Consider the following 13,270-nt stretch of genomic DNA (forward strand, 5'->3'; position numbering starts at 1 on the left):
TCTAGCGGCCAGTCGATGAATTGCAGTTTAAATCACTTCCGTATTGACTTCATCAGAGAGATCGGACGGTTGCCCCTCGGGTGCAGCCCCAGTGACAGCTAGGGACCATTTTTGCTCCTCGAACAGTAATAAGTAAACTTCTTGTGAAGTATATAATGCAGGTTACATGGATCTCAGTGGTGCAGGGCTGCATGGGGAATTGTATACATTGTATATTGTATGTGTTTGTGTGTGTTTAAGATTGATGTGTACAACAGGTTCATCAGGTAAAAACAAAAGGGTCTTACAGGAGGCGGAGGGAACGCAAGCCATCAAACGCATGAACCGGGACACAGCGAATCTGATTATAACTCAAGATGCTGCAGAGAAACAAAGACACACAAAACTGAAATGTAAGAAGAGTTTGCAGAAAATGTTGTCTCTTTAAATATTATCACGTTCACATACTTAAACTCTAAAAATGGATGGGCCATGTTGGGTAAATATTGGACAGAACACCCAATGCTGGGTTATTATAACCCATGGTTGCATAACAACAATCCAACATTGATTAATTTTTAACCCCGCATGTGTTATGGCCAATATTTACCCATCATGGGTTAAAAATAACCGAGCCATTTTTAGTGTGTATGACAACACATACATCTGCATACAAACCTAAGATAATGTTATACTGTATGACTGTTGGGTTGTAAGTTTAACTTACAGGGTAGCGAGTTGAGTCATGTTGTTGAAAGTGAGAGGGGCAAGAACATCGATGCTGTTGTTACTGAGGTCTCTGCAGGGAAAACATAAACACACAGCATACTCAATTAGATAACACACCCCGAGCACAATGTCTGGGATGGCCATCACAATTTTACTACACTTGAGATTTGTATTGTACACAAGTGCGATTGTAAAAATTCCCGAGTGTGTAGAGTATGATGGCAACAGCAAAAGGAGTTTGATAGCAAGAGTAGACACAAAATATACATTAAATCTACACTTTAAGTCACTTTGGACAAAATGATCTGTCAAAGGATTTAAAGTAAATCCAATACATACAGCAGTGATAGTTGTTTCAGATTAGCCAACTCTTTGGGCACAGATGTGAGAAGATTTCCCTCCAGGTATCTGAAATGAAATCGGAATAACTGTTTACAAAAAAATTTGGTTACAAGTTAACAAATCTACACTTTTGTTAAAGTTTTTGTATCAAATACAATTATTTATACAGTATTTTACTAGCTAGTCACAATGAATTCTGGGATAGCCTTTATCACAGCGGATACATGCAATAAGAAAAACCAAGTATTTTATTGTAGGAGACGATGTGGATAAGCTAGTCTATGCATCAGAAGTCTCCCCTAAAATGTTATCTAGGTAGGCAGCTCATTAAATTTTAAAAACAAAACTAACAGACACTGTGAAGATGTCAGCTTGTATCGATTCTTTATAAAGTTTGCCCCTGGGTTAATTTTATCCTGATTTTGACACCTTGCACCAAGAAACCCAAGAGAGCTGCTAAAAGGCTCTCAGCTGAGCCAAGCAGAGCATCAACAGGTCCAGCATCACTACTAGAGACACTGACAGACAGATCAGAGAGTTCCCTGCTATCAGATGATAATGGAGTCTGTCAGTGAGAAAAAAAGTGCACTGTTCTCAATACTGTGACACAGTGGCAAAGGTTATTGTCCACAAAAACATTACTTCAGTAAATAAATCAGTGATCTTGTCTTGTATTGGTAACACTTTATAATTTAATAAGTTTCAATTGGGCACTAATGCATTACATATCATGAATTTACAATAAACATACTGTAACAACTTTTTATAAAATACATTAATTTATCATAAATTCAGTGTAATGAAACCTCAGAAAAATAAGGTTACCAACCAAAAGCAATACGTTGCATAATTTAATATGTTTTGTTTAATTAAAATTATTAAGTTTTAGAATGTTTTATGTCATACGTTTTCTTTTGGGGTGCCGCGAAGGGATGCATCATACCCAAGGGGGGCCGCACGCCGAAAAAGTTTGAGAACCACTGATCTAGATTAATGATAATGTCTACAAGTACTATTGATCATTGGTAATTTATTAATTTTTAACTTTAATTTGTGATACAAAATATAATAGTAGACTGAACGTAGTCATTAACACTCAACTATTTAAAAAGTTCTAAAAGAAATGTTTTTTGTTATTTCATGTTAGGTTTTGCAAATTTGCAAACAAATTTCTTTGCAGTAAAAACTAAACATCCTTAAAGGTACACTGTAAATAAAATGCAGCATGAAGTTAAAACAACTTGGTTTCGCAAGTCAATTCTAAAGTAGTCAATACTACTTTAAAGGTGACATAGAATGATTGAACGGAGTATTTATCCTTGTTCTGTGATGTGACATGTAGACCAATTTTTTTTTTGTTTGGGTCTGTAATGCCTTAGAAGCTTCCTAAAAACATCTCTCAGATAGCTCTATTAGGGTGGACTTGCAATCTCATTACTGATTGGCTGACTTTGCTGCCACTCAAAAAATTTAGCCAATTATTTTAAAGTGGAGGGGCAGTTAGATGCCTGTGATGTCATAAGCATCAGTTTTTCAGATTGGGCTGTTTTCTGGCTGACATTTCTAAAAGAGGAATTTCTATGAGACTGAGATGTTTAGCATGTTTAGCACTTTTTGTATGTTTGTGAATGTGGGTAGACTACCATTATTCAATAAAGACAAGCTAAAAATGGTTTTTCATTCTCTGTCCCCTTTAAGTTTTGACCTGTGATAAGTTGATATAACTTAAAAACAAGTTGAAATTGTTTAACATAATTTTTTAAGTTAAAGTGACACTTTGTAGTTCTTCAACCTTCATAATATATTTTTCAAGCCCCTTGTGATGGTACATCGACTTAAAATATGTTGAATGACATGTCTACCGTAGCCTGATGGGGTCTGTATTGCTTTTACTCGTACGTTTAAACTTGGGGCTAGTAACCCGAGCACAAAAAGCAAACTACAAAAATCTGCTTTACGGCATACGTCACTTCCTCCACTTCCTCAAATTCGGACGTGAGAGCGCAACTATTTATTTTCCTGATGTTTTTGTCATGCCGAAGCAGCAACTAAGAAAAAGATACACAAGGTTTTAGGAGACCAGAAAGAGAAAACAGGAGAGTGACAGAATAAAAAGAACTAAAGGAGGAGGAGGGGTTCCTGACCGATGCTGACTTGGCCGTCATGGCTTTGGACTAGTAAGTAATGTTATATTGCTTACATATATAACTTAAGTCCTGTCTGGCTCACGAACAGTTTTATACGTGAATTTTGCTGGAGGCTACTTGTGGAGTGTAGAGAGAAACTTATATTGCGTAACACTGTGGCGCTGTGGTAATGTCATGGACCTACGACCCGGGCAAGCCGGGTTAGATTCCCCTTTAAGGCAATTTTTAATATAAACTTTAACCAAGCATCCACCATTACAACTGGCTTGAAAACGTGAGCTACGCGATCTTTTGCCAGTTGAAATAAAGTAAAACCCATGAAATTATATTCATATGACCAGTGCTGGGTGTAACGCGTTACAAAGTAATAATATTACTTTTTTCAGTAACTAGTAGTGTAAGGCATTACCCGTCTGAAAATGGTAATATTATTACAGTTTTCCCGAGCTAGTTACTTGAGTTACATTCGCCAGTAGCACCTTCATCACACAAGGCACACAACACAGAGAACAAAATGGAAGGGGAGGAGGGCGTGAATGGAACAGTGATTGGTCTAAGTTTGGCACGAGGCATCATTTACCATCACCGATTGGTCGACACCCGGCAGCCAGCAGCATAGAGCGGCACACTCAAAGACAGATCGGGAAAATGGAAGCGTCAACAACGGCAAGCTCTTTTTCAGAGGAAGGTTCCCAGCAACAGAAAGCTAGTTTCGACGGGTGGAGATTCAGTCATTATTTTATTATGTACAACGGAAGGAAAATAACCTGAAGGTGAAGTGCACACTCTTTAATGTTTCTCCGAACGCTGTGCCCCACGTCCGGTAGCGGGTAAGGAAGCCAGCAGTAATTGTTATGTTGTATTAAAATGTGGTGTATTTACGGTGGGTTTTCTTGCCGTGGAGACCTTGATGAATGTGAGGTTATGCCACGGTCCCCCGGCGCTCATTTCATTGTTTGTTTGTATGTAAACAGGGGTTGCGTGCTGGTTGTTTATCCCATCAATTTTGTATATCAATTTTACCGTAATTGACGAAGGCTGTGTCTTTAGCTTGAGTGATATTAATGATATTTATTGAATTGATTGTGTATTTAATACTTTGCGGTGTTAAATTGATATATTTATATGTTTGGGTGTTGGATGAATTTGCTGTGCATTGCTGTGTATAGTGGGTGGGTAAATAATGTGCACTAACATCATGGTATCCCCCTGCTAAGAATACAGAACTCTTGGAAGTCTTTATCAGGAAATAATTTATTGTGAACCGTCATTCTTTCATCAGCTGTCCATTTAAAGGTGTCCATCTAAAATGAATTGCAACCTGTTTTATTAACTAACTTTTTATTGATTTGGGAGTTTTGTGTTTGGATGTTTTCTTGGCCGTGGCTTGCCCAAATAAACATTCTTGTCCAGAAAAAAAATTTAACTAGTAATATAACTAGTTACTTTCTCCAGGGAGTAATAAAGTAAAGTAAGGCATTACTATTTTTGAGAGTAATATGTAATAAGTAATATATTACTTAACTAGCCCCAACACTGCATATGACATGCTGGAAGGCACACTTTGTGACCTAAAGAGTTGTCTTCTTTTCCTTTGCGACAGTGCTGCGGCGCTTGTGGCCTCTAGGGGAGCTAGACGTGAAAAATACATGTCTAGCACCCCCTAGTGGCAAAAAAGTACCACGTGTGCCTTTAAAGTTACATATGTTGATTTGACAAAAATGCTGCATTTTTTTTTTCAGTGTATAGTTTACCCAAAAATTGTGTCATCATTTACCAGCCTGATCACACAAGAATATTGTATGTATTTTACGAGTTGGCTAATTCGTACGAAGTAAATCCTACAAAACATACGATTATCTTTAATTAAAATAAAAAATAATGAATCCCCTTAACCCCAACATCACAATGGCAAAAGCAGATCAAACAAAAATGTACGAATGTGGTCGTACAAATTAATACCAATTAGCCACCTTGTAAAATACATACGTATGCCATGAACTAGCGTTGCATTTTCTCCCCCTCAAGTTTCAAACCTGTATAACTTTATTTGTTCTGCTAAACAAAAGGAAGACATTTTAAGCAATGTTTATGACTAATGTTTTCCTACTGGAAGTCAATGGTGCTCCTGCTTGATTACAAATATCTTCCTTTGTGTTCAGCAGAACAAATAATGTACAGTATACAGGTTTAAAACTACACTAGGGTGAACTTTTCCTTTAATACCAAATATATTTACCCGAGAAGCAAAATCGCAGTACATAAAATATTATTTCTTGTTCTCAGAGAGATCTATTAAAATGATTTTTTGCTATGATAACCAAATCGTTTTACACAAAAAAGATGCTGTGTAAAACCTTACATTTGTTTACTATGCTCTACTATGCACAAACAATTTGTTATTTTGCTGAAACATCAACAGAGGGATGGCACTATGGGGCGGTTTCCCGGACAGGGATATTGGACTAGTCCTAGACTCAGATAAATGTAAGAGCTGTCCAAACTCAAAACAACTTCCACTGACATATCTTAAAATAAATCAGCGCCGTTTATTTTATCTTAAAATGCATACAAGTAATGTTCTTAGTAAGACATGTTTGTTAAAACTAATTATATTTCATAATTAAACTAACGCCTAGTCCTGGTTTAAGCTAATCCTTGTCCGGGAAACCACCTCTATATTCTTGTTTACCTTACTCACTAATATCCGTTTGCTATACAGTATCACTCTATCTGTCATATGTTATTGTTATCTTGTGATTTCTTGTCTTGTCGTCTCTGAGTCTCAGTCATCTCATTCAATTGCTTTCCCTGTGTCTCTCCATCTGTCTCCATCACTCCGTTTTGTTCATCTTTGTGGGTGTATGAATGGGTTGTGTGCAGTGATAATGGACCTGTGTGTCAGGGGTTCTGTGATAGCACTGTGCTTTTGTCTGCATCTGATTGGTTCATTGGGTTATGACAGAAGCATTTACTCAGCAATGGTTCACTTGGTGTGAGCAGACTGCTCATACTAAGCATCACGGTCATCGGTCAGTTCCAGTATTTTTCTCATTTTAATGGACTTTAATGGAACCCAACACTTAACACTTAACTTAACACTTAACAGTTGTTTTCAACCAGTGTTGTTTTCGTCAACGATGATGATAACGAAATGATTTCGTTGACGCACTTATTTTTTATGACGCTAACGTGACGATGACTAGCTAAAAATGTCTCTAAGGTGACGAAAACATGACGAGACGCTTTCGAGTTTTCGTTGACGAAACGAGACGGAACGAAAATGATTATAAGTCTGACGTTCATAATTCATGTCATTTCTGCCTATTTTGCGTGAAATCTGTCTGTTTTTAGCTCAAAAGTATCAGCAATGCTGCCGCTTTCTATCCTTGTTTTGGGTCAACACTCAACACAGTCTCACTCACGCTCACACCCACCACCCGGCTGCCGCCATGCCGCGCACGCGCACCAGATTTCAAACAACAACAACAACACACCTGCGGCTGTGGCGAGTTCGCAGGACCGTAGCGGTGACGGCAATAAACGGAAACGACGAGATGATTTATGGACATACTTTCAGTATAATCCATCAGACAGAAAAACGGAATGCATATTGGGAGACGACGGTAAATGTGGCCACAAACTAGGTGGGAAGAATACCACCAATCTCAAGCGGCACCTGAAGGCTCATTACGCTAATATTTTTTAAAGGTAACAAGTCACGCTGTTAACATATCATATACATTCAATTTTACTCGACAATCGGCTCGTGACACATTTCATGGTAAGCTTAAGGTTTTGCATGTATCTGCTTGTCAAACCTAAGCCCATTTCCAATACTTTTTGTGGTGTATTTAAATAAGGTAAGGCACGCGTTTCTCAACTTTATAAGCGAGGTCTCAGCGTAACACACAAACTCAACATGATGGTATATTAGGCTAAACTGTTTTCTTCATAACTTTTTGTCATGACATGCGCAGAAGGCACACCGACTAAAACAACGGCAAGCCCTCAGGGACAACCTTAATGCACATTTTAATTGTATTAAATACACCACACTTTTTAACCTAAAATCATTGGTTTAAAAATACTTTTTTACTAAAATTGACTTAAACTTGACTAAAACCTTTTTGCGTTTTCGTCGACTAAAACTTGACTAAAACCTTTTTGCGTTTTCGTCGACTAAAACTTGACTAAAACTATAAATTTTACAAGTGACTAAAATGTGACTAAAACTAAAAGCATTTTCGTCCAAAAGACTAAGACTAAAACGAAAACTAAAAGGGCTGCCAAAAACAACACTGTTTTCAACTGAGTTTCAAAGGACTCTAAACGATCCCAAACGAGGCATAAGGGTCTTATCTAGCAAAACGATTGTCATTTTTGGCAAGAAAATAAAAAATATGTCGCCAGTGCGACCTCACGTAAATGCGTAGTGACGTAGAAAGGTCACATATTACATATATTAAACGCACATTTGTGGACCATTTTAAACAATAAACTGACACAAAGACATTAATTAGTATCATTCCACATACAACAACGTCGGAACGGCCCTCTTTCTCCACACTTGTAAACACTGGGGCGTAGTTTCGCATTCGTCCTCTGTGACCTCTTGACGTGATGACGTATTGCGTGAGGTCGTGCTGGTGCATCACATGACTGAAGGAAGACTCCGTTGAAAAAAACTGTTAAGTGTTGAGTTAATTGTTAAGTGTTGGGGTCCACTAAAGTCCATTAAAATGAGAAAAATCTTGGAATGTTTTCCTAAAAAAACATAATTTCTTCTCGACTGAACAAAGAAAGACATCAAAATTTTGGATGACATGGTGGTGAGTAAATTATCTGGATTTTTTAAAGAAAATTTACTAATCCTTTAAGCTGATGAATTGAAAATGTTACAAGAATTAGCTGATTTTAAATAAATTGACATAAAGAGACACTTGAATAAAACATCTATATTAAAAATGAACAAATTAAAGGTCACAAGACCAAAATGTAGCAATATTAATACATTTAGTATTCACTGCTAACTACAGTGGCGGGTGAGACCTTTTCTAAACCGAAGCACGGACACAGTCCTGTCTGTGTGATGATAAATATTTGATACTAAATGAAATAAGATTAAGTTATGAATAATCCATAATATGACCCGAGAGACAATGAGATATGCAGAGAAAGGATAAAACTCACAATTCGGTTGTATCTTTAGGGATACCCTTAGGTAGAGATCGCAACCCTCGGTTACTACAACGCACCACCGTGTCCGAGCACGTGCAGGAATCCGGACAGCGTGGGGTCGACGGCAGACAGACATTCTCTTCCACACCTGAGCGAGACAAAGAGAAAGACTTCAATATTTTATGCATCATGCAAGAGAAAAATTTGTTGCTAAGAGATCTAATATAGAAACTCATCAATTCTTTAAAAGGACTTAATAGAAACAAGGGAAAGGATGGCTGAAAACCACAGGTGTGCACCCGTCATTATACGTTTTCCCAAAACAGCGCTTTCTCCAATCTGCAGGAGCAGTCTGGGTATCGTTATTACAACACGCGCTTGCTCATAATAAGTGATACGCTGCATGGGAGTTTAACATCAGCGGCTTAATATTGCTCTTGGCTCGATCGCTCCTCATTTCCTGCAAGCAATACTTGCAGCCTTCCTCTCGAGCTGCTTTCATCCAAACTCCACGAGATGTTATCTGATAAAGTCTGAATTACTCTACAGATTAAAAAGAAACAGCGAATTAAGCCATTAATGGGAGGTAATGGAGGCTCCAACAATAACACGCGGGCCAAGATCTGCCGCAAACACGGAGGAGCCAGGGGGGTCGTGGGCTTGTATTACAATAACCAGACTTTTTCAACCTACCAAAAATATCTTCCCGTAAATCAATTTAGCTTTACTTTGTTACTCTAACTGTAATTGCAGAGTGCTGGCTGGAAATAGCTGGATGTTTTGGCGACGATTTTAAGTGATGGTGCCCTCAACCCAACTCGAGGAGGATGAAAGCCTCATTGCGTCCAGCGGAATAACAACACGCGAGTACTGACAGACGACTTCTTCTAACTAATGGACCTCAAGCCAGGGCGATTTTTCTCACTTTGAAACTCTTCATTTGAAAGCGCTTCTCTGTCTACAGCCGAGCAGGCTCTCTTAACACAATATTCCCTGACGTCTTAAAGCAGCAAGAGAGTTGTTTCTACTCAGAAGGCCGTAGCTTTGACAGGGAGACTTTCTGAAGCACAGAAGCCAAACCGCAGTTCCTTTTTCTCCGTTAAACTTTATGTAAGTCTCAAGGGGTTCTGTTTTCCTCTCCGTCTTTATGGACAACTTCTTCCCTATAAAAACCAGAGCGAGGAGAGATAATGTTGAGGCCTCCGTGCTCGGCGTTTAATTTGTCCTTACGGTGCCCTCGCGGCGCGGCCTTGTGGGAAGCGGGCCCGGTGCGATTTCCTCAAACGCTGGGAGACCGGGAAGGTGCGGAAAATCCGAGGAGATGGAGCGTTGAGCAACCCCAGAATGGTGTCTAGCAGGAGCCGATTTCATGGCCTGATGTAAGCAGTTTGATTTCATGGGAACTGTAGAGGGATGTGGTGTAGATGGCATAGGCAACAGACCAAAAATAGTAGGGCTGCAAACTCTTATTAACGTCCTGACAATAAACTTCTGATTCATGAGGAACTACGTGAACTAAGTCTGTACAGTATGTAACCTATAAACAGATCAGGAGAGGCAGAACAGTTTGGAACTGAATGAAAACTGAAGATTGACACACACTATAAGCTTATATCTACACAGGTTCATTGGAATTAAGTACATTTCCGCATAAGTGAATCTTTAGTGGCACTGGAGGTGCTTGTTTTTCTCCATTTTACTGCAGGTTCATTTAAAGTTACTAACAGACAATACTGAACATTAACAGCATACTGTATTCTTCAGTTCTTGCTTGTGTGACTGGCGAATAAACGTCTGATGTCTTTACCGTCAAGGTGGATCGTGTTCGGCCGAGTTGTGTCAAGAACTTGTTGTTAACAGAAAGCATGGTGGTGACTTACAAAAGGGACAGTAATGAATGATTAAAATACATCTGTACCCATACGACAAAAAATACATTTATCTAGACAAAAATATATGCTTAATACACTTTGTAGAAAGTAAAACTTAATTAAATATATTTTTCAATTTGAAAATATATTTAGTTTTCACGGAGCCCATAAGGGGACATGGAGAAAAATTAAATAAAGTTTAGTTTCGCAAACTATCACATTTAGTTTTGCGTGCGTACGTGAAAATCGCACGCATACGTGAAACTTTTGCGCGCGCGCACATGAAACTATCGCGCGCACGTGAAACTATTGTGTGCGTACGTGAAAGTTTCATGTGCGCACGCAAAACTAAACTTCTAAACTTAAAATTCTGTCCATGAAGATTTTGCGTGAGCACGCGAAAGTTTCAGGTGAACAGGTGACCACGCAAAAGTTTTACGTGAGCACGCGAAAGTTTTACGTGAGCATGCGAAAGTTTCACATGAGCATATGAAACTAAACTTTAGATTTTTTTTACTCCAATGTCACCTTAGGGGCTCGATAAGTTTTCACCCTCATATATTTACATATTTCAAAATGAATTTCAGGCGCAACAAATTAATTTCTAATTTTACAACCCATACGACAAAAAAATCCTGGCCAAAGTATAAAAGTTTGTATAAAATATAAGTATAAGTATGTATACATTTAAAAAATATTTTTGCAGTTAAAATATACTTTATACAATTTAACATTTTCAAACCTGAATATAAATTCTTTAAAATATATTTATTTTTAAAATATAGATCAAAATGTACGAAAAAATGTACAAAAAATATATAGGTAAAAAATATTTTTTGTAAACATATTTCAAAATATTTTTTGTCCTTTTTTGTATTTTGAAATATATTTTAAATTATATTTGAAAATCTATTTTTTTGCCATATGGGTATGTTTTAGTTGAGTGTGTTTTAATCAAATTAAACAGCAAGGTAGCGTAATTTGCATACGTGAGCGTATGTGCATGGTTGAACGCAAAGCCTTTCAAAGTATAGTTTATTTGACTTGTACGTGTACGCAGACTTTCGACGCATACACATTGCGACTAAATGCAATGCATCTCCTAAACAACATACCACATCCTTCTGTAGGCGCATGCGCGACCTACTGTACGTGTACAATGTACACAGGGTTTAAAAATCCGTTGATGCGTGTACAGTTATCGCTCACTAAATAATTGAAAAATTCCGTCACACGCACTGTACGCGGACCTCACATATGCATAAAAAATGGACCATACTTTGGCCTGAAGTCGCTTAGGCATGACGCATGTTTGCGCGGATATGACTATAAGTAAATACCAAATGTCAGAAGTCTGTATGTGTCAGTGTTGCCTGCTTCGTAACTTTAAAAATCTAGTGTCAAAACAGAAAAATACCAAATGTCTCTAGTGGACATTTTTCATTACCTGACAGATATCACTGAATTGTGTCCTAATACAGCACACATGTGTATGTGGGAGGCCCTTTAAAGCGTGGGAATATGTTTCATTCATTAGCTTAAAGTCTCAAAGTATTTCCAGACTGGTTAAAATCCCATACAGCATCTTAAAAGAGGTAAGGCTTTCCAATAACAACACCTTTCAGCCACGACATAATCATCGTAGGAGCTTATTGCTTTAAAACAGACTCTTTAAGGCAGGCGATTATAGAGTCACTGATCCATTAACAGACTGAATTCATGCATAAGATTATGTGCTAGAGGAAGCGGCACAATTAATAGAGTAATACCGTCACAGGTGAAATCAGGCATGGCCACATCCTGTATTGGGATCTCCTTTAGGAAGGCAGGTTTCTGGCAGCGTGGGTTACCACTAACCACCCTGGTCTTCTTAAGCCAAAGTCCCAGCCAGGCTAAGTGACAGTCACACACGTAGGGATTAGACAGCAGGTTACTGTACACAAAACAAAAAGAAAACACAAACCTCATTACTATAAAATTACAACTGTAAGCAATCAGCAAGGTTATATTAGCACATAAACAATTAAACTTCATTCCATTTAACACAGTGGGGGAACTGCGTGGGAGCATTTGCATTTAGATAGCAACACAATTACATGTTATGTCTACAGTGCAACCTGCGGACATTATAATGTAGTTTACACAAATCATGTTTTTAGTTAAATTAAAATTTTTACAGTGCAAGTATTCCTTATTATGGATATTTATAATTAAAATGACAGAAAAAAACGTTATTTTTGTATTATGGAAAATTTCTGTAATTTGTTGTGCCCGTTATTTTACGGTACTTTATCAGCACCCCAGCTGCTCTAATTTTACTGTTTTTTACTTATTCTTTTTAGAGTGTTCATGTAAAATTACAAAAAAATGCTTTTTTATAGTGCAAGTATTCCTTATTATGGATATTTATAATTAAAATGACAGAAAAAACATTATTTTTGTATTATGGAAAATTTCTGTAATTTATTGTGCCCGTTATTTTACGGTACTTTATCAGCACCCCAGCTGCTCTAATTTTACTGTTTTTTACTTATTCTTTTTAGAGTGTTCATGTAAAATTACAAAAAAATGCTTTTTTATAGTGCAAGTATTCCTTATTATGGATATTTATAATTAAAATGACAGAAAAAACGTTATTTTTGTATTATGGAAAATTTCTGTAATTTATTGTGCCCGTTATTTTACGGTACTATATCAGCACCTCAGCTGCTGTAATTTTACTATTATTTTACTGATTCTTTTTAGAGTGTTCATGTAAAATTACAAAAAAAAATGCTTTTTTAAAGTGCAAGTATTCCTTATTATGGATATTTATAACTAAAATGACAGAAAAAACGTTATTTTTGTAGTATGGAAAATTTCTGTAATTTATTGTGCCCGTTATTTTACGGTACTTTATCAGCACCTCAGCTGCTGTAATTTTACTGTTTTTACTGATTCTTTTTAGAGTGTTAATGTAAAATTACAAAAAAAATGCTTTTTTGTATTACGGATTTTTTTTGTAATTTACTGTGCCTGTTA

At 37.3% G+C, this 13,270-nt stretch overlaps 1 protein-coding gene across 2 annotated transcripts in view; it reads right to left on the bottom strand.

The window, feature by feature from the left end:
* Nucleotides 1-13,270, bottom strand: part of slit3 (slit homolog 3 (Drosophila)) — a 254,076-nt gene that overhangs the window by 27,750 nt on the left and 213,056 nt on the right. For both annotated transcript variants that reach the window (XM_073854133.1, XM_073854132.1), the window contains 5 exons: nucleotides 12,019-12,182; nucleotides 8,391-8,526; nucleotides 1,048-1,116; nucleotides 707-778; nucleotides 288-359 (listed from right to left, as the gene is read on the bottom strand). In XM_073854133.1, the coding sequence (XP_073710234.1) occupies nucleotides 288-359; nucleotides 707-778; nucleotides 1,048-1,116; nucleotides 8,391-8,526; nucleotides 12,019-12,182 (513 nt within the window). The remainder of the gene's footprint in view (nucleotides 1-287; nucleotides 360-706; nucleotides 779-1,047; nucleotides 1,117-8,390; nucleotides 8,527-12,018; nucleotides 12,183-13,270) is intronic.

The sequence above is a fragment of the Misgurnus anguillicaudatus genome, chromosome 16 (assembly GCF_027580225.2).
Source record: "Misgurnus anguillicaudatus chromosome 16, ASM2758022v2, whole genome shotgun sequence".
Taxonomy (NCBI): Eukaryota; Metazoa; Chordata; class Actinopteri; order Cypriniformes; family Cobitidae; genus Misgurnus; species Misgurnus anguillicaudatus.